Raw genomic sequence first — 22,214 nt, 5'->3', positions numbered from 1 at the left:
CAGAACAGCCGGCTTTCCAGCAAGCGCTGCTTCCCAGAATGCTTCCCGCCAGGGAAAGAGGGCCAAAGCAGCTCTGAGGAGAAGTGGTTTTTTACCTACTGCACTTGGACCAACAGATCTTATGGAAACAGGGATTCAAGCCGATTCTCACAAAGCGACCACACCATTTTCACAGGCACAATAGATGCAAACTTGGCCCAGAGACCTGTGCCTAGCAGGGAAGAGACGTGCTTTAGAAAGCAGCCGCAAGACAGCAAGAGGGATGCCAGCGTGCTGCAGCAGCCGCAAGATAGAGACAGTCTGGGATTTACAGGCCTTTTGCAGACGCTGAAATGCCAGGAGACGTTACCGTGACATTACAGCATTACACAAGCAGCATCACGCTTAACTGAGCTTTGCAGAGGATGTTGACAGAGTGGAGGAGATTTCAGGTTAGCTCACAGGAACCATCTGAGGGCTGAAGACCTTGTCCCCCAGGGACTAGAGAGCTTTAATCAAGTTATAAGAACTCCCCATGCAGAGAGGAGTGAGTTTTCCAGTAACCTGGTAAACTGCAGAGGCCAAGGCCTGGCGTGAGCTGCCAACGGCCAGAAGCAGAAAACGGCAGACAGAGCTAAGGAGGGGGAATTCTTCCTCTAGAGCGACCACAGCCGTAGGAGGCCTTGTGGAGTACGGAAGAAGTTCAGTGCCTAGAGCCTGATTTAGGACTGACCACTGTGAGGAGATGCTTCAACACAGATTTAAGGTCTGGATCCCATTACCGACTGTGTTCTGTAGCTTGTCGTGCACTGGTGGAATGGCTAACGCCGGCTGTGGGTTAATCCTGGATCCTGCTCGGTAGCTGGTTGACAAATGGTGATATAAAAGACTACCTTGCTTCAAAGACTGTTTCCATGCTAAGAGACATCTCCAGCGGTGCTTTTATTACCAGACCCGGCAGTCTATTTACTTCAAGAACAAACTAATCTCTGGACTATAGTTAAGAAGCAACTGCAGACCTCTGTTTATGCTGAGAGCTTAACGGAAATTTTAGTTAAATAAATAATTTATACGGTGTACTGCTGATGGGCACGAACACTTTGCATCACCATCACACCTGAAAGCAAGAGACTCAGAGCAGTTGCCTGGTTTGATTCCAGCTGAGGTTCCATGTAGACACGTAAAGTTTAGCTTTTATTAAGAACGCAGCTGGATCAGAAAGTATCAAACTGTTCCTATGACTTTTTCTTTCCCCAGACACCAGCAGTGACGGTGCTTACTTGTGGTCAGTCTTTGTGCACAGGCAGTTAGCTCAGAGAAATCACGCTGGCAGAGCTCTGTGCTTCAGAAAGGGCTATGACAGAAATCGCTGACGCAGCCTTCACTGGAGTGAAACCATTCACAGCCCTGGCTCTTACTTTGTAGTCCACAAAGGAGCACCACACAAAGACAACCTGCTGCCTGCATCTCCAGCTCCCACTGCCATGCGTGCCAAATAATAAAAATAAAAATGAAAAAAAACCCAAACCCAAACGACTCAGGCACTCACCTCATCGTAGAATATGCAGGCGTGTTTGCCAGACACGTAGTTACAGTGACCATAGCTTGTAAGGCACACATCCATATCAGCTCCTGTCAATCGGGAGGACAAAACAGGCTCAGTTCGTTTCAGAAAAAAAAACCCCAAAAAACAACAACAAAAAACCACCCCTGTCAGGCAGCAAAGAACAACAGACAGAATTAAACTTCAATTAGCAAAACAACAGGGGAGCAACTGCCTTTGTCCGAGCTCCCAGGACTGCATGAATAATGCTGCGATAAGCCACCGAACAAAGTTCCAGTGGGGGAAGGGAAGGCTAGCAGCTCCACGAAGGCTGAAGAGCATTTCACAGTTACTGGGTCTATCCAGAAGAATCTAAGCAGAAAGAGACAAAACCTGCAAGCAAACCCTAAGTCTTCTCTCCACCAGTCAGGCGTTAATCTCCAGGAGAGCCATTCCACTACTAATTTGGACACCAACCAGATTCCAAAAGCGCAACCCCACAAAGATTCAAGTGGACGGGGAATTCCCACGTTTCTCCGTAGTGAAGAACCCCAGCACAAGCGGCCGCAGTGGGTCTGTTTTCTTCAACAGCCACTTGGCAAACACTCAGGGAAGGTCAGGGAGAACCACCCTGATTCTGAAAGGTCAGGGCAGGAAAATGCTACTCACCTGTCCCGATGTAGAGGGTTCGATAGCACATATTGACTGCACCCCCTAAGCCCATCAGAGGATAGAACACCGCCCGGGCTTGCACTTCCTTTCTTTGCGCTGCAAGATAAAGAGAAATTACTTGAACAATGTTATCAGCTGTGAAGGCTGCTTGACCCCAGTGTTCCCAGCGCTGGACTCTCCAGAAAGCACAGATCCAGTCAGCTTTGGCCTAAACTCCAATTCCCAACCCTCTAGGACGTTTGTGCATTAAACATCTTTTTGCCAGTCATCAGGGAAAATTGCTCTCTCTAGTAACCCACAGAAGCCATGCAATTGGGGGAACGTTAATACCGAGCGTGCACAATGGAGCCACACTGAGGAAAACGCAAGCCTCCTACCACTAGCTTCTTTCTTAATCTCTTCCACTTTGGGTAATCAAAGAGCTGAGTCTTGCTGTCAAAGTGCCACTTAAAAAAAAAAAATTTGGTGCTGGTGAATGTCACCAAATTAACAGCTACGATTTCACTTGTAGTGAAACTGGAGGAAAAACACACGGGTTGAACAGACGGGGCTCGTCCAGGGACCAGCCCAGTGTCCAGGACAGGCTGATTTACCGGGTGGACTCCATTACCCTCAGGTCGGTCCCTGGCACGCTCGACAAGGGCCGGTCGGGGGCTGAGCCTCCAGGGCAGCTCCCTGGCAGCCGAGTTCAAATCACAGTCTCACACGCCCACATGAACTGGACAGAAAACCATCTCCTGCGGAACAGATATCAAACGCCGGACCACGCAACCTAGCCAGGATTTCAGCAGCTGTCTTTTGGAGATAAGCCCCTTACAAGCAGAGTTTAGGCCCCTCCTGGAACTACATCCGCATGACAGTTTTTTACACCGACAGTGTGAAATTGAAGAACAGAACGTGAGATTACAAGAGACTGTTTGCAGAGTCACCTATGTCAAGAACATTGGCCACATTGAGTGTCACCACTGGACGTGCAGCACTGAAACGTGCAAGTTCCCACCTCCGCCCAGCACAAGCCCTTTCAGCTGTCTGGCTCTGCTGGCTCAACAGGGCTCACCGAAGGTTTTGGATCTAATATTTCACCAGCAATGCTAAACAGTCAGCCTGATGCATCGTTTCTGCCCAAAAAGGGTGATGGGTTAAGACAGCATCTATCTGCCTTTTGAAAGGCAGGCTGCTGAAGAATTTCCAGAACTCGTCTGTTACGAGCAGCACAGGAACGCGGCTCGTATCATGGCCTGGTGCTGTGTCCTACAGCAGGGTTCAAAAGAAGATTGACAAAGCATTTAGAGAATGCTGCGATGCTACAGCAGCAAGCGAGCAGGCAAGCACAGAGCTTCAGAGGAAGGTTACTGACTGCTAGCAGACTTCCAAAGATCTTATCATGGATATTTACCCCCAGGCCTAGCAGAGGGGGAGCAGACAACTGCTCTCACAACAAGGTTGCCCAGTCAGTGCTTGAAAGCAGGTTAAATGGACTGGCCGCACGCAGAGGATCACGAAGCCACGTTCCCCCTGCAGCTTTAGGTGTTAGCATGCCAGTATCAGTGACCATAAACAAAGCCAATGCTGAACTCGGGAATCTGGAGATTTCCAACAGAAGCGCAAGTGGTTTTCCATTATTTGCATTTAGTGTTTCAGCTCGACAGTGACATTGTTCTGAGAGGGCAATGACAATGCCACACACAAATTCTGTGCCCCAGCTCCTCCTGTTCGTCTCACAAGCAACTTCTCCAGAAAGACAGAGCAGGAATTCACGTATTTCTCTTGCCCATCTCAAAGGTGAGGGGAAAAAACAACAGCAGCTGAACCTTCCCATCTCTTGCTAATTTCTAAGATGAATAAAACACAACTTCACTAAAGATTTCCAGCAGAAAAATCAGAAGTTACTGAAGGTGTTTTCATTGCCGTAATTTGTAAATAATTAAGCAGAGGGACCTGAAGGAGTTTCTGGCCAGTGGATATCCAGAGCAGGGGATGAGAGGAAAGAAACGTGAAAGGCAGCATCAGACAGATACCAGAAGAAGAGGGAGATCTCCTTCAATGAATAGGCAAGGGAGTGCCAAAAAGCTCAACACAAACCAACTATTCTAGGGCTGCTCTTACCTTCAATGTGGTTTCCCACAGGAGATGGCTGATGGGAACTGACACTGCTCGCTAGAGACTGAGCTTTGGAAGGAAAGAGCTGATGTATTCTCTGCAAGGCCAGAAACTTGATCAGCTGCTCATCCAGCATATTTATCTCAATCTCTGTTAATAAACAAAAAGCAATTAGTAAGTTATTCATGGAAAGGGTGCAATCTGAGCTGCAGTGGATTTAACTGTCCCACTTTCAAACTTGCCATTTGCTTCAACAGCGAAGACTTGACAAGTTTTGTAATGCCAAGACTCTTACATGTAGGTGATCTATTACTTCTTATCTCCCGTGAGCAGTGCGCGAGGAGAGTGCCAGCGATGGCCAGAGAGCTACGGCTGAGGCAGGAAGCAGAAATTTAGGGGAACAAGGACCGATAAAAGTTGAAAATCTGTTTTGGTTCAGAATAAACAGGTTTGCGGAGGTGGATGTCGCGCCCCTCTGGGCAGCGGGTTGGGTCCTTCTTGTGAAGCTCCATTATCTAGTTAGAAAGCCTAGCCCTACTTCACAGAGGAAAGCTGCAACCACCTTTGAAGCTGATACAGGTTCATTCTTGAGTCGCGCGCTTTCGTAGCAGGGTCAATTAAACCAAACAGGGCATTTCAGACAATATTATTAACCAGCTTTAAAGCAGATCCGTTGCTGATAGCTCTGAAGTATTTATATCTGTAAAGCCCTACAGAGGTCTGCCTTCTGGCAGCAAGCAGGCTGGCTAACCTCTTCTTCCAAGAGCTTTCTCCACACCAACGACAGTTAAAACAGCAAGCAGAAGAAGCAGAGCTTATAACGGCCCTTCCCGATAGCAGAGCGGTAGGCTGAGCAGCCGGGGTTCGCCTAAGGGAAGAGGGGTCACACTGGCAACGCCAGAAAGGCTGTTCTTCAGACGTAGAAGTAGTCTCTGGCAACAGCCTCGCTATGCTAGCGATGGTTGCTGTTCAGTAATCTCCTCCTCCTGAAGCCACTCCGCCAAGGTTTGGCATTTTTTTGCCAAGTGCAACAAAAGGAAAATAAAAAACGGGCCAGTCTAGGAGAAGACTGACAGAAGCAGGAATAAATCAGAAAATAAACTGACCCATTAGAGCATCACCACTCAGGTGACTGCTCGACTGCAAGATCTATGGTTGCGGGATTTTATGCCCGTCGGGAGCAGCTCTGGATTGCAGCTAGCACCACAACATGGCAGGGCTGCATGTTTCTGCATGTGAATTCCACCTGGAAAGCAGCCCGTGCAACAGCTTTGTGATCATTCCCCAGAAAAGCTTCAGGCAGAAGCACTTCATCGGCCTTGCTGCCTTGGCAACACTACCAGTAGGGAAGCATGTGACATATTTAAGGTAATATATACCCAACCCCGCCCTCACCTGACTGCAACCCTTCTTTATCTCTGGAACATTTCCTCAAGCAGAGACCGAATGCCCTAGGGAAGCAAACACACAGGGCTAGGAGAGACGGATAACGAACTAAATACTCACCGCCATCCATAAATGCTTTCAGGGAACTGGTGAGGTCCAACATAGCTGTGGAGTTTGAAGTGAGTGATGAGGGTAGAGTTAAAGCGCTTCCTATGGATAAGGTGCTGGGACTGACCTTACCATCTACAGAGAAAGATGGTGCAGAGAAGATATGTCACTGTGACGTTCGCGAGCCATGCACCCAGCCCTCCGGCTGCACTTCGCTTCCAAGCTGCTCGGAATGACTAATTTTGCTCATAGTCATGCTTTGAAAAAGGCCTGAATTAGAGGCCATTAGCTTTTTTCTCCTCACAGAAGGACTAGTGTGTGCCTCCAACACAGAGCCAACTGCCAGCTTCCCCCTCTCACCTCCACTTGTGGGAGGAATTCTGGACCTGTACATTTAAGCTCCTACTCCCTGTCTGAAGCAGCAGCAATGACAGAGTTTAAGCCACGTCCTGCAGAGACTGGGAAGATGAGCACCAAGTCCCCAGAAGCTTGAAAATCTCACTAAACCTTGAGACGTTTCCCAAGTAGCTTGTCTAGGTCTGAACACGCACAAAAAGTACAATTTTTATTTCTGCACAACTATCAAGTCTGGAGTGTGCTTCACTGTCTAGTAAGAATGTGACAGTCATAACCAGATTTTATTATTTACAAAATAAAATCCTACTGCTTCGGCAGCGACCGTGCAGCGGAAAGAAGCAACGGCAAATGGCAGGAAACAAAATCCCTTTAATCGTTGGTGATACGAGCTCTTCTTGAGTTGCTTTGCTTAGAACTACTCTAAGCCTGAAATTTATGGCATAAAGAGATCAGGAATGATTTGTATTTTTGTATTCAGCAATAAAATCTGCACACCATAATTTAAGATTTGTTATAAATATATATATGCATCGTGTTATATGGAAAATCTAAATATTTACGCCTTTCCTAAGAGACACTGCACCAAAATGACGTTTTAATCTGCGTTTTGTAGAAAGCAAGCTTTGCACCAGAAGCAATTACTTAACATCTGAAGTAACTGCAAAATTCTGTAGGGTTTGCAGCGCTCTTCAAACCACAAGCAAGAAGTTTTCTATAGTACGGTCTCATTTCCTCTACCAAAACTTCTCCCAGCCTTGCGTTTCTAAGCAGGGCACAGTCAAAACAGCAGGCTCAGAGTAACCAAGTTTGTTCAGCAATAAAAAAGGAGGCCAAGTACTCCGGGCACTGCTTCCGAATGCGAGGTAAAGCTCAGAAGATACTCATTAAGGAATTTTAAAGAATAATAAGAAGAGATTGCTTCTGTTGCTTGCAATCACCAGCTCCCGGCCGCTCCACGCAAGCCTGCCACTGAGCAGCTAGGAACTGCAGAAGCGACAGACAGCTCTGCCGCACGCTCTTCGGCGACTGCTTCAAACCCAACCTGTGCAAAGGGTTTTTACTAGTTTGAGTGTTGAGCCAGTGTGGGGAAAGGGAAGGGAAAGAGACCGCTTTAAGTGAAAGCTTACTCCAGCCAAATTTGAGTTACGGGCAATAACTCTGCCTTTCAGCTATCAAGATCTTTGCCTGGAGGTTTTTATACTGAAGCATGGGTACGTGCACTTCAACAGCCAGGTTTCTGTGGACAACTCAGGACGGAGATGGTACATCTGATCCCTAACTACCCTGTATTATAGAGTAGCAGATACTAAACGGACCACAGCTTCCCAAGTCCACGTTTCTCCAACATCAAGGCCGCACAGCTGAAGACTTCTAATGTAAAACTACTGTTGCTTTCCAGAAATAAACTGATCTACAATCCTGCTTCTCAGGACAGAGCTCCCCTCTCGGGTATACGCAGCCAGCAAAAACACATCCCGTGGCTCCCATGAAGGGACCTAAGACAGAGAAGGCTTGAGAAAATTCTCCCGGCTCTCCACAGAGAACCCAAGCCCCAGTTAAAGGAGGACACATTGCTGCAGCCCTGAGGTTCAGAATAACATTTAGACCGATGACTTTCTCAGCCCCGGGGCCAAGATCAGCTGTTCGGCACGTACCTGAAGGTGGTGCTGGTGAACAGAATCTGTTGGTGGACCCGACAGCAGAGATCCCATCTCCTGCAGCCTGCGGAGGGGTGAGAGCCCTCGTGGCCGTCAGAGGGGAGCCCATCGATCGCAGGTCTGCCGTCAGCGGCGGTCCTATCTGTGTCTGCACATTCTTTCTTTGCAAAGTGCTGGTGGTCTCCAGGCTGGCACAGGAGCTCGATATGGACGTAGGCATACTTGTGACCGGCACAGATCCCCTTTGTGCACAAGAAACGGGTCCTGCTACGTTCTCCGTTTTGACAATGGTTCCAATGGTGTGATTCAGAAGTCCACAAGTCGCTGGGGGCGTGAGGGGCCGAGGCCACGTTTGCCGATGAGACAAAACAGGTATTGTGTTACCAGATGCGATTAGCCTCTGGGAGTCAGTCAACTGTGCTGAAGATTCGGACGAAACGCCATAGAAATGAGGACCATTTACTTTAATGTCAGAGGCTGTTGGCCCATTCGAAGTCCCGCAAGAAGACACCTTCTTGGATTTATCTATACAAGAGCTGCAGTTGACATCTTCCTGTGACAACGTCTGCTGGGATTGCGAGGAGCTCAAGGAATTCTGGGTGGTAATCCCTGAGGTGCAGGATGACATGGAATAGAGGGAAGGTGTGGGTGCCTTGTCAGCTGCCTGGTAAGGGTTGGTGAGTGAGCCGTCTGCCACAATAACAGGCTTAATATCAGCCTTCTCTGTTTGTTCAGAGTCCCAAAGCGAAGTCATCTGCTTAGCAGATAAATGTTTCAATATGCTGCACTGGAGCGCAACAACACTACAGAGCCACTGGGAGGAAGAAAAAGGTGCAGGTTAGCTCCGCAGACAGACAGTGCTCCAAACCTCAACAGTTACTCCATCGTTACCACCCAGCTGGAAGAAATGCAGCTGCCTCACCGTGCTGCTGACCGCTCAGATGCAGCCTGGAACTACAGCGTCTGCTCTGATGCTCATCTAGAATCAGGAGAAAACCTTGTCCAAAAAGCACAAAAGCACAACCAAAATGAGGTACTGTTTATCTCTGTGCTGGGGACAGTACACAGAGGAGCTGAGATTAAAGGAAGGAGAAGGCAGCAGATGCATTTCCTCACCCTCAAACTTTTCCTTCTCTTCACCTGCTAAGTGTTGCAACTCTCCAGCTAGTTACAAACACATTTTTCACCGATACGGGCTTCTCCCCAAACACAATCCTCCAGCTTACTGTGTAGCACGCTGGGAAGACATGCTGATCTACCTGAAGCTATAGGGAGTCACTTGCCAAAGCTGGGGTGGAGCACTTTTTCCTTTTACACAAGGTAGAGGATTACCAAAAGATTTATTCAAAGGTTTAAGCTCCATGGTGAACGTGCACCTGACACGTAGAAAAACCCCACCTGAGCTAACAGAAAGACTCCACCACTGATTGCAAAGCAACATGACCTCACGTTGTGGAATCTGGCAAGAAGTTTCATAAAAGATTTAAACGCTCATTTGACCTTGATTTTTAAAGTCCAATTCTAAAAGTCCAAGCAGCCCAGAAATGTGACGTTAACACAGAAATAAGCGTGTCAGAGAGCAGCCTTACATAATCAAAGTGCAAAGTATTTTCCCTCAGCCAGGAAATAAAAATGACATCTACACAGAAAGCCCTCGATGCCACTCTTAAGGCCAGAAGAGTATTTCACCACTTCCTCAAAGCGTCAAATGAAGAGTTTTACGTTTCACCTGGAAAGCCAAAATGAAGTTTTAATGGGCAAGGGTGTCAAAGACAAGACAAGCTATCACCTTCAGACATGATTTTGAGACTGGTTTCCTAGACAACTGCTCTGATCATGACTGAAATGGAAGAGGATCTTTGTACCAAAGCAACTACAGACACAGAGTCCAAGCATTTGACTTCATTTACCTCCTGTTGTTCTGTCTGGCTGGCTAAGTGCTCAGTGTTCAAAAGGTGCTTCTGCAAGGGTTCCTCAGGGATCCCGTTACAGATCAGCTCGCCATCTCTAATAGCCGCAGGCGCAAGTAACGGGGGTGGAAGCCGGTATTGGGACTTTATAGCATCAGGAACCTACATTGTAGAGAAAGAAGATCACACATGAGAAAAATTACTCAAGAATGACTAGTTAAAGTGCCTAACCAGCACTACGCTTCGTGTTTGCTGCTTTCTGACCCAAAGGAACCCTGCAGACAATACATTAAAAGTTTCAAGGACCGAGTACTTTAAATTGATGCAGCTAGGCTGAAATTAATAGGTTTTATTCCCTTAGGTCAGGCATGACTTCAGTACAACGTGGCGGCTAAAGCATAAAAGAAGTCATGCACAAAAGGCCAAGTGGGAAACCTGTTTGGCATTTTTCAGGCATTCTGCCAGCAAATACTCTTTGGGGTTTAACACAGAACATGCAGCAGCCCCAGTTCTGTCCGCAGGGCCAACCTTCAGGAGGTTTTGTGTTGTATTTTCTACGCGTGTGCTAGATTTAAAGGCTTACTTGTAATAGCTGAGCCTTATGATTGGTGGAAAAAGAGCTTCTTAAATAGTGAAAAGTAACTGCTGACTCCCAGACCTCTCACCAACACATTCATTCAGACCCCACCCTTTTCCTCCTGCCCCAAGAGGCTATGCCTACGGGCCGTGGTGGTTTCCCTTCCAAACTAGAATACATAAGCGAAGTTTCACCGACACCTACTTGTTGACACATACCTTCAAACCTTTTCTCTTTACTGATTGAAGAACTCTGCGATTCGGAGGATGTTTCTTATGGATTCGGTTTAAGAAATCCACTTTGACAACGTGCTGAGATATGGTGTCCTGGAACCGGTCAAATACTCGGCACCGATTACTCAGGGTCAAGTTCTTCTGGTTCAGCTGGGTGATCAGATAATGCCACAGGAGTTAGGGATCTGCAGGTCACTCTAATGTACCCTAAGACTTTCATAACGCCTCGTAGCACTGGCAGTACAGCATCAGCTCAGCTTTAGACTATTTGTTTCCTGCAGCACTAACCATTTCTGTTAAAGGGCACATTGCTGGAGATGAATACAAAAGCATTTAGAGGCCAGCTAAGCAGCATCAATGCTCTCAGAAGCAGTTTGTCTGGGGACAGGCCCTTTGTTTCAGCCCCCTGTTTCCCGAGTATTTAAGTCTCAAGCACACTGCTTTTCCACAAATGAAAACTCCCTCTTGGAATGAAAGTTTTTTGGGTTAAGCATGCAAAGAATCACTTCCCCTATTTGTAGCACTGTGCTGCTTTGTATCACAGTTCTGGAAGCTCATCTAGATCTTAAGGAGTCCAGTCCGAAAACTAGACACGCTGTGAGGGAGCCACAGTCTGAGCTGTCAGCTTCAGTTACAGCAAGGAGTTCTCCCATCTTTATATTTTATTGCAGACAGCAGCATCATATTCCTTTGGAGAGCGCGTTGCTTGCAGCAGGAGCTTTACAAGCGTTACACGGAGCAATAAGAGCTCAGAAGCTGTTTTACATTTGTTGTACTTTGTCCTTTAATGGACCTGCCAGGTTCCACTCCAGCATCCGGTTACCATACTGCAATCATAGTCCTGCTTACCACCACGTGTTCTATGTGATTTGGGCACATCCATCTACCCAGCGGCATGGCAGTAAGCGGTGGCTCCAGACAATCCATGTGGAACAGGAGCGGGCAATAATCACACTGGATTAGAGGTGCCACTCTGCAGCTCCTGCAAAGAGAGCGCCATATCTTATTTCCCACACAGAATACAGGGTATAAACCAAAGACGCAGGCAAGCTCGGCTAACCACTTCAGCTTATCTTTTCCAATTCCCCTACACTACATTACTCGCATCTAAAATTAGGCTTCAGATTTGTAACCCGATCTGTATGGACCTTCTGCGAGACCAAACTCAAGGCAAAAGGACTTGCCCATGCACACGAGGGTTCCTCAGTGCAAAACAGGTCCTCTCACAGGAAGAGATGCCGCTGCTGGAAAGCTGTAAGCACCTGTCAGATTCGTGTAAGCCATTTTTCAAGTTGACCTTGTGCATTAGTTCTGAGTGTCTTCGTTTACAGCAAAATTCAGAGATCAAAAGGTAATCTCAGATTTAGGTTCTTATAATTTTCCTCAGATGAGTCTTGTGTGAAGTTGGCACATCTACTTCAACAGGATGTTCTCAGAACAAGTCTTGAACTCCAGAAAGCCACTACATCCAATTCCCCAGGCTTTAAAGAAGTCTTCAATCTATGACAAAGTCACCAGCTCTTCTCCCCAAAAGCCCACCTGAGTCTCCAGCCCACGTCCAGAAACTCACTCTGGCTGGGTTCCTGAAATAAAGTTTTTTGTTTTCACTGACATTTTGAATTGGGATTCATCTGTGCATTTTTTATGCAGTTATGAGAAACAGCAGTGTTTCGTAGTAGTTTTCAGATTTACTATTTCAGCACAATATTCCTATTTGCCTCGGGCTTACATCTCTCAGTAGATTTCTACTTCCTAAAGGTCACCTCCTCACATACTTCCTTCACGAACCATCAACAAAGGACCATCTCCATTTTCTAAATCACCATCACTTTAGAATTTTTCTTAGTAGACAAATACTGAAGACAAGTTGGCTCATTCTCTTCAGGCCACATTTTAAAAGCCTTTACAGCCAAGCAGGGCTACAGAAGCCACACCTACACTCGCCACGGTTAAACATCTGCTATTTAGCAAAGATGATTATTCCCCCATTTGTTTAGGGGCTTGTAAGCAAGTAATGAAAGAGAATGGGAAAGGGAACAGGTCATCTACTTTTTTCAGCAAGAACTTTGCTCCTGTGAAGGGTGCAGCTACACCGAACAGCTTCCCTGGAAGAGCCAAGTACCTGTTGCACGTGAAGCAGACTTTCACCGGCAAGGGAACCAAACCATTGTGGTCTAACTCGTGTTGTGCTTTCTTGACATTCTTTCCTGTGGTTTCTTCCTTTCTCCTCCTCTTACTAGTACCTGAAAGTAAATTTTAAAAGGCTTTGGGTTACCCACATAGCAGAGATTTGCTTTCTAGTAGATACACACAATCATCTCAGGCAGAGGCAAACAGAAAAGGCAAAAATGCTGCTTAGGGAACCCTTATCAACCACTGAATCTAGCCTTAAGTGACAAAGACTGTCTTTAAAGGCAGGTATCTTTTACACTTAATCATTTCAATGACATTCTATACATGAAGTCATTGCTTTGTTACGAGATTATCATATCGTAAATCAAAATCAAGTCTTTTGTCAACTGGATTTTTTTTTTCTCTTCAGATTGGAGATCTAGACTATGGTGACAACAGCAAGCCTCTATCACAGGTACTGACAGAGGTGTGTAGTGTGCAGTAGCAGTGTCCCCACAGCTCACATCTGAAAGGCCATCTGCTGTTGGGACAGCTGGAGGTGGCCCAGCGGTACTTCTGTACCCTCTGCTTTCACCAGTGAGCATCACCAGAGCCACAACCACCAAGGAGTCAAGAGGGAAGACAGGCAAGATGGCAGCAGGATGCAACCGCAGACACCTTCACCAACACTAGACAAGCCATCGCTCACCTGGAAGTGCTGTGGTGCAGGTCAGTTCATTCGGCAACTGGAACTGCGTTGGGTTCCTTTCCATGGCAGCAGCAATAAGAAGCTCAAAGGGTCGCTTCAGCTGGGGCTGCCCACAGTCCATTTCTGCAATGGCAGAGTCATCATCCACGTCAATTATGTCCTCATCGACATCATTCTGTTCTGAGTTGGGGGTCTCCGTGCTGGCATTGGATGTGGGAGTGCCAGGCCGGCTTGCTCTCCTTTCCAAGATCCTGGCATGCGCATTAGCCCTGATGCTGCTGCTAGACCTGTCCAACAGGTCTGCGTCACTGGTGGGGGAGGTGGTCCTTTTCCCAGATTTGTCCACCAATCCATTTACCTGCCCCAGCTCTTTCTTCTGTTCTCGCTTCTGCACGACATGAATAGGCAGGCTTATCATGGAGGCCACAAACAAAGCACATCAACCTTGACAAATATGCAATCGAAGACAAACAGCATCTGAAAAGGCTTGAGCCACTTACTACAACTTCCCCCGTGAAGTCATTAAAGCCTTGACCTAGCAAAAACAATTTGATTGCAGCTAACGTACAGATGACAAAACAGCTGAAGGGAACCAAGCACGGGGCAGAAAATTAGCACGTCTCTCTCCTTTCAGGATAGCCATATTTGGGTCCAGATCAGGACAACGTTTCACAGCATCTAGTCCTAAATACTTGACAAATCAGACAACTCTGTTTACTTTGCTAGCCAACACTGCGAAACTCCACGGTAGACCATTCATCGTCGAGGCAGTCAATTAACCCTGGCAGCGCATCCAAACCCATTACGGAACGAGAAGGTCAGCTTGAGAATATAAGCACAATATACAAACGACACTCTGCTATCTCTTGATGACGGGAATCTTGAACAAGGTGGGCAGGGAGAATTGCAGCAGAGGAAAACAATACATTGCGGCCACCGCGAGATCCATTTTGCAACAGGAGGGGACGCTGCATGGCCTTGTACGGGCAACGTGCACTGCCCCAGTGCCCGCCGGCATCACCAATAAGGAAGAACCAATCTACTCCATCACTAAAATGGACCGTAAAAGGAGCAGAGTGTTATCAGGCAATTTTTAATACAGAAAAGTTGGGTTGGTTTTTTTTTTTCTTTTCTCTCTTTTTTGTTTATTTTATTATAATTTTTTAAAATTGAGGCCGCAGATGGCTGAACAGTACCCTGGAAACATAACAAGGCAATCGCTTCAGTAACAAAAGGCTGAGTACACAGTTTTCTTCCAATCTGCTTTGGGTGTCACTTCAAGGGAACAGTTGCTAGATAGTTTGGTGCAGTTTCTAACCCTCTGCTACGCAGTCTTACGTAGTCACAGCAATAAGATGTTTACATTGTGCAAGACAGCTTCCTGGAGAAAAAGCATCAAGGGGGGGGGGAAAAAAAAAAAAAAAAAAAAAAAGACAAGCCACAATCTTGCCCAACCATCTCCTCCCCATCCTGTTCAACAGCCCAGGAAATCATAACTCACTGTGATTTCACCCTCTGCTGATGTGCAACTGCTGTGAGGTCACGCTTCTAAAAAACACACACTAACCAGAATCACAACCCAATGCCAAAGCTGCATTAACATGACTCCTCTTTCGCCTGCAGACAGCTCATCTCCTCGAGCGTGGGTACCCTCTGTGCCTCAGCTCTCCCTCCTTTCCAGAAGCCGGGGGAAAGAAAACAATTTAAAAGGCACAAGCTTGACAAGAACATATCAGGCACTTCAGTTTTGTGGTTCCTACCAGAGAAGTTAAAAATACCAGGAGGGTCTCATCAAGACCCCTTAGTTTTTTAAGCCTGTTCCTAACGAAGCACTTCACAACTGTGAGCACAAAGAACAACTCTGGTGGTATATATATACACACACATTAAGGGGAGAGGAAGGTATAATTTAAATGGACAGTCAGAAGGGCAGGGATCGTGACTGTTATGAGGCTTTACCTTGCGGCGGACAGTGCAGCGGTGACACATCCACTCCCCCGGAGGCAGCATTTCCTCACTGAGCGGAGGGTTGCTACAAGAGAAATACAAAGCAATGCTTTACTGTTATTTGTGGAACGCCTCCTCTCACGTACACGCAGCCCGAGTCAGGGTAGCTCCGCAGGTTCCGCTCCCAGGGACTTCCTCCTTTTCTTTACGGCGATGCTCCCCGGTTTCGCTCCCCCATACAGCCGCTGAGCAAAACACCTCTAAGAAGCTAGTGTTCCATGACACCCATCCCATCTCCACGACGCAGCATGCTCCACGGTTTCAGAAGACAGTCGTAGAATCGAATAGCAAAGGTAATGGAAGATTCACCTGTGCGCAACACACACACCTCCGCCCCAACACCAATGCCTCCTTCGATAACTTGATTACTCCATGTTAGAGCACACAGATTCCTGTTCAGCAAACGCAGTCATATATCTAGGCATTTCCATCCCTTGAATTTGCAGTGCGAGTCCAACTGAACAAGCTGCCACGAAGTCTACCCACTGCTTCCCATCTACTCCATCCCTGGGCACACTTACTTAATGGTGGAAACCACTTTCTATCTTAAGACAACCCAAATACTCTTAAAAGTGTCACCGTATACAGCTTGCCTTGGCTATGAAGCACAAGTTACATCCTACTCATGTGGATCTGCACTTACTATAAAAGCTGTATCACATCGAAATGACATTCTCATTTTGAGTCTAGAAATAAACCAAAGCAAATTAGATGAAGGAGTAAGGAGGACTATTTTGAGAAACACTTTTCCTCAGTTAAAGGCAGAGCAGCATATGTTAGATGATACGCTTTCCTTATAAATCCTACTACTAGCTCAAGTACTTTCCAACACCTCTTTATCATTGAGATTTGTTATTTCAGCAAACTGCTGACTGTTGCAGGAAAAGTGGACATGCTGTCAGAAAAACAGCCAGTTCCCATGCTGCGTGGCTCTAAGACATACTTTTAAAAGTTCTGCCTACCGATGCTAGAGACAGCTGCAGAGCAAGTCTGCTCTCTCGTGCTGAACGCTCAGCGGATAGATGCGCTATCGCAGGACCTGGAAGCTCCGTTTCCCACTGACTGGGGACGCAGCTGGGACTGACTGGGTTACGCGGTGATCAAGCAGAAGCGTGGCCACGCTAGCAAGGAGCTTACAAGCCCGGCCCAAGGAGCTACAGGAGCACGGGCAGCCAAACTGCGGTTCACTTCAGGAGTGTCTGTACTATTTATTGTGCCTACAGACAAATATCAAAGCAAATCCAAGTTAAGCTTTAAGAAGTCTCCAGCAGTGACAAGCCAGAGAGGATAAGATGCGTATTTGCTGGCCAGCGAGAGCCGTGCTTTGCAGCAAAGGGAGAGGCTGTCTTCCTCGAGAATCTTGCTCCTAGCACGGGGAAATGGCACAGGATCCCAGCCCAGGCTCCCAAGCTTGTGCTGTAAAAACAAACGCGCTTCCTTTGTTTAAACAGAGTCCCGGCGAGCCTTGCCCCGAGCACGCCAGCGTGCCAACAGAAAACCTCCGCAGGTACCGCAGCCATCCAGGGTCACACTCGCTCTTGCAACACTGTGCCTAGAAGACTGAAGGAAGAACACAGCAAGAACCAAACTGGTAATAACCTCAGCATTTCTGGTGTCAGGCTCCGGGGAATTCAGTAGAGCCAACACATCTGGCAGCCATTTTGAGGAGGAGTGCAGGGTTTCAGAGGCCTCCGTGTTCCAGGCACTCCAGAAACGCAGCGCTCTGCGTATACGCACAAACATACCTGCAGCTTATGTTTCTCATTTCCTGGAGGACTTGGATGAACAAGAGATCAGGCTCTAGACGAGAGCACCAAAGCCTCAACTACTGGCTGCTTTACACGAAGCCTCAAATGCTTGGCTGAAGCGGCAACACCCCCCCTGCCCCAGACGAATCTTTTGCTAATAGAAGCAGGGAAAGGGGGTGGAAGGAGGAGAGTAACAAACGATCCCCGTGTGCTTGCTGCAGAGTAAATCCGTTCCGAGTCCTGAGGTGGATCCTGCAATAGCTCAGGTTTTACTCCTGCTGGAAACCGAGCTCTTAGATCTGCAGCTACAGCCAGTACGGATTCATCCGGCCCATTCCCCCCCGCTCCCAGCGCCTCAGGGGAAAAAAACCCCACAGACTTTGATTTGTTCATAGTGAATTTTAGCCCTCTGAAGCTACCGACGAACGTGCCTGAACTGCTGGAAACACGTCTGCCCCATTCCAACGCAGGCGCGGCGTGCCAGGGATCCACGCGCTGCCAGATGCCTCCGGTTATTTGTTTTAACTGTTACCTCAAACTCACGCATTTGACAATGAAACAATTAATATGACGGTGAATCTTGAGAGACGCCTAGAAGAGTTCGAACAGGTTTCTTCTTAAGTCTGTACGTTATTGTCCCACTTGTTATGTTGGAACTATCTGCTCAACGACCATGAGATCCTACATACACGACGCTCTTAAATGACAGCTTAGAGAAGGATTTTAACGAATGCTGCTACCCAAAGGCTTTGGAAGGAGGGGGAAAAGATTAGTTTCAGACCAGCAGCAAGGTTTTAGCTCTCAGACTAGCCTCCCGAGTTTTTTTTGCTCGCTGTCAGGGCCTAACTGCTATAGCGAGTGTATTAAAAGACTGATTCCGCTTCTCCTGGTTAATGAACTGTTCATCAAGGCAGCTCGCTGCACTAACAAAGACTGATGAATGCTGTTCCTGCACTGCTGGCCTCTCTGCAAGCAGAGAGCATTTCCTGGGTCTTAGCATAAAGCCAGGGAAGCACTAAAGAATGCCATTTTAATTGACTAGTTATGACCACATTCTTCAACCTTTTACTGTAAGCATAAGAGAAACTGATTTTTAAATCTGAACAAGACACTTGATCTTCATAACCAAGGTAAGAATTAGCACTTTGGCAGGAGCACCACGGCCGCTTTCTCCCTATCTGTCATAGGTTCATTAGCATGCAGATCTCCAGCCGTTAGCGTTTGCTGCCAACAGGACCTGGAATTGCACAGCACCAACTTTATCTTCAGTTACAACACATCTCCTTTCGACTACACACCAATCAGTTGTACCGTTCCGTACAATTCTGCTGAACCTTCGTTTTCAGAAAGCTTCCCCTTTTGTCATCGCAGGCAAGAGTGGTGGCCAGCGCTATTTCACCTGGCAGGTTACGTGTGACTCGAATCAAATCTGCTCAGCAGAACCCACACATTTCTGAATTTAAGAAAAAGACAGCTCTGAGAAAGCAAGTCTGACTTTCAAGGTTAATATCTATACGAACATCTGGAAGACCAACTTGTACAAAGCCCCTGAAAATTGAAGGAGATGTTTATCACCGCCCGTTCAAAAGACACCACACTGATACGAAGTCACTTGCCATAATACTAGTCTCACGGCTTTCTCTAAAAAAGTTAAGTAGCATCTCCTGATATTCATAGCAGATTTGTGTTGTCAAGACTTGCTCTTGTAAACTTTTGGACTAGCTCCCGTGGTCAGAACATTATGCAAAGTGACCCTTAAATAAAGCATAAGTGGCTAGGATGAAATAAAAAAAAAAAAAAATCTTCAAGAGTTATCCATATAGTAGGAGTTTTTACCAAGCAAACAATAGCATGAAGCCACTTAGCTTTTCAATTTCACACTCTGGAGCTCTCACGCGTCAGATGCCTGTTGTTAGTCTAAATCCCGTAATTACTCTTCACTTTGCTGACCTCAATAAATAAGTAAACAAACGCTCAAAGGAATGGCACCTTCTTCAATACGAACTGGGCCATAGCTCTCCAAGGAACCAGTTATAAGCAAACCTGAAGGTATTTACACACGGCATTCCTGGTGGCCATCTTGCGTCAAAGGCACGTTGACACTGCTGAGAGCAGGCTCTGGACCCAGTGGGCTACAGCCAGCCACCAGGCTGGGGTAACGGTGGCAGGGAAACAAACTGGAGTCTGGCAAAGCTTTCTTGGACAACTTGTCTTTGATGTCAGTTGTTTTTAAATATCAGACTTAAGATATTTTTCTCTCTGCAGGGGAAAATAGTAACCTCCAAGAAAAAAAACACAGGCAAGAACATTTTTCCTTCTCAGAAATCTTCTAATTAACTTATCACGACCCAATGATGGGCTTCTAATGAAGGATGCTGGTTATGTTTGCCAGTTACATAAAGGAAGAAGGCTTTCGGCTCTTCTACCAGGCTCCTATTTATCCCAATGATGGATAGAGCTACAGCTGTTCTACCAGTTTCATAAAGAAGCTTCATAAAGAAGCGTTCCCTGGCTTCCTACAGCAGGGCCTCAATGGCAGCCGTAACTAAAACAAACCAGGAAACCAACCCCGCTGTTAGTGCATCACAAGCGCCCCATTGAGAAACACAGAAAGTTGCATCATTTACAAATTCAGTTCTTTGAAACAGTCTTACTCTGCCCAATTTACACACTTTGGCTGACAGCTGCTCCAAAACCCCACAGGAGCAGGACACCTGGAACCCAGCGCCAGGAGCCTCTACCTTACACATAACAAAACCACATAAAACCAGCTAACAGCTGCAGCCTGTTTCAAGTTCCTCCCCTTTGCAACTCTTACCTTCCAACCGCAACACTTGGATCAACAGAGAGTTTACTATTTTCTGAAGACAGAAGTCAGACTCCATTACCTTAAAGATGGTTACCAGGAATACTGTCAGCTCTCCCCTCTACTCCAGCAGTCTCAGGATTATTCCTCAGCACAAACTACGCAGTGAAGGGTCTACAAGTTCTTCAAACTTCATCTGCTCCTTAACATGGATAAAGTTGTGATGCTCCGGAGTAAAAGAAATTATTTTCCTGATGAAGCCAAAGATTTCTCAAGCACCAAAGCAGAGACCACCAAACTTCAGATAAGCCAGGCACAACTTGATGACATTGAAACTAACTAATGGAATAACTTTTCGGCCTCAATTAGGCTCATATATTTTATAGGTTATACCTACTTTGAAGCCAGTAGTGCAATTCACATTAACTACAGAGCATCTGCAACTTCTTCTGAGGGAACTAGTGAAAAGCTTGATAGCAGCCAGCATAACTTTGTGTGCATTGAAGTGAAAGTCTTGGGCATGCATGTAAAAAGTTCTGAACTAGTAACATCCAGCAAGGAGACCTGGACATCACTGGACAGGTCAGTACATGATTATTTTGGCTGCCACTACGCAAGGAAGGGAACTGAAATGACCGTTTCACAGGTCACCAATTATCCCGTCATCTGGAACACTGCATCTGCTTAGCATGCATCTTTCCAACAGCATGGCCAGAGTTGGAAATAAGGCTTCAGCAACAGACAGAGAACAGAAGCAGGATTAAAACACCGTTATACGGTCAGACAGTGAGAAACAAGATGCGTGCAAGGAAAAAATAAAGATACGCTAACATAATCTGTCCACATGCCATCACAAGAGCAGAGGAAGACTTGAATTTTTATGAGTTTAAAAGAGTAATATTGCCGGTAATATGCCGTATTCCAAAAGTTTATTCGCTGTGTGCTTATTTCTACCTTCTAAAACAGCCGGCGTTCAACACTGCGCTTGTCACCAGGGATCCAGCCTCCTCCCCTTGCACACCCGCGGGGAATCAGAAAAGTCCCCTCCGACGTGATGAAGTAGAACTTTTTTGTCTCAGACGTGACAAGCAGGGGAGTCCGATAAACTGGATAAACTGCATGTAAACATGTGATCACCTGATGTAATTAGTTACTTCTATTTATAGGAGGAACCTGGCCCATGGAGACCATTCCCTAGACAACCCATTAGTTATTACCCTCATTAACAGCTGACCAAAAAAAAATTAAAGTATTGTTTGTTAAAATATTAAATTTCCACATAGATAAAAAACCCAAGTATGTATCTATGCAAACAAATATGCACAAAACAGTGTATAAAACTACCTGTATCACACTGAGGTTTTTGATTTTTTTAAAAATTAGTTTCGTTGGTTATGAGCTCTGATATTTGAAACGTATCTGCTAGGGAACCATCCAGCTTTGTATTTATAAGCAGAAATCATGGAAGTCAATAGGAAGACTTGTTGACTTTGGAAAATTTGGGTCAGACCCAGAAATTCAGGCACGGCGCGCACCCCAACTCCTGCTTCTGTCCCATGCATCGCTCGTGCCTGTACGGCAGACAATAGTAACAATAGCCTGAATTCAATGTCCAGATTCATTATTAAGTGGTGCTGTAAAGATCTGAACATGTTCTTAACAGATTAGAAGTCATCTTCTCAAAGCAGGATGACACATAGGGCAGCATCGGGGAAAAGAAAGAGGGCTGAGGAACACCACAGCCCTAGCGAGAATCGCTTCATCCGATTTTGTCTTTAAAGAACAATAAATGAAGAGACATCTCTGGTGGGGAAAAAAAAAAATAATCAAAACACAGGTCTGAGAGGTTTCTGAGAAGTGAACACATTCAGCCCTAGCCATACTGTATGTGTTCAAAGGAGATCGGGGTGAAAGGACAGAAGCAATAAGGTAGAAAAAAAAAGGAAAGGAGCACATCACAAGAGGATGAAGGATAGACCCATAAAAGCAAAAGCATGAATTTGTCTTCACGCAGGCACAAGTGAAGTTTAATTCTGACATCTACATGCAGACTAGGCTTTCCCAAGAACACTGGGGAGGAGAGGGAAAAGAGCAGCAATAGAAACATCCACCAAAACAACCCTTAAAAGCAGGGTATAAATTCTTTTCTGCCTTTTGCGGATCACCTTCATATCCTGCTCCCGTTGGTATTCTAGACGGAGATCACTGGGAAGTTCACATGATGCCTTGCCCAAAGTCAGAGGCTGTACAGGCAGGTGTTTCACACCAATCACTAGCGCTTGCCAGAAATTCAGCATGGGGTTTTCAGC

The 22,214-nt window shown here is 46.4% G+C and overlaps 1 protein-coding gene across 3 annotated transcripts in view; it reads right to left on the bottom strand.

The window, feature by feature from the left end:
* PHF12 (PHD finger protein 12) overlaps positions 1-22,214 on the bottom strand; it is a 32,508-nt gene that overhangs the window by 2,123 nt on the left and 8,171 nt on the right. For 2 of the 3 annotated variants that reach the window (XM_063340870.1, XM_063340871.1), the window contains exons 3-13: positions 15,304-15,376; positions 13,345-13,732; positions 12,646-12,766; positions 11,373-11,505; positions 10,509-10,673; positions 9,714-9,875; positions 7,801-8,617; positions 5,801-5,923; positions 4,301-4,444; positions 2,192-2,290; positions 1,529-1,611 (exon numbers count right to left, since the gene is read on the bottom strand). In XM_063340870.1, the coding sequence (XP_063196940.1) occupies positions 1,529-1,611; positions 2,192-2,290; positions 4,301-4,444; positions 5,801-5,923; positions 7,801-8,617; positions 9,714-9,875; positions 10,509-10,673; positions 11,373-11,505; positions 12,646-12,766; positions 13,345-13,732; positions 15,304-15,376 (2,308 nt within the window). The remainder of the gene's footprint in view (positions 1-1,528; positions 1,612-2,191; positions 2,291-4,300; positions 4,445-5,800; positions 5,924-7,800; positions 8,618-9,713; positions 9,876-10,508; positions 10,674-11,372; positions 11,506-12,645; positions 12,767-13,344; positions 13,733-15,303; positions 15,377-22,214) is intronic. The other variant, XM_063340872.1, reaches the window with a different exon arrangement.

Source organism: Chroicocephalus ridibundus, chromosome 7 (assembly GCF_963924245.1).
Source record: "Chroicocephalus ridibundus chromosome 7, bChrRid1.1, whole genome shotgun sequence".
NCBI classification, from domain to species: domain Eukaryota; kingdom Metazoa; phylum Chordata; class Aves; order Charadriiformes; family Laridae; genus Chroicocephalus; species Chroicocephalus ridibundus.
Note: the sequence above shows the minus strand (reverse complement) of the source record. Positions and strands in the feature narration are given on the sequence as shown.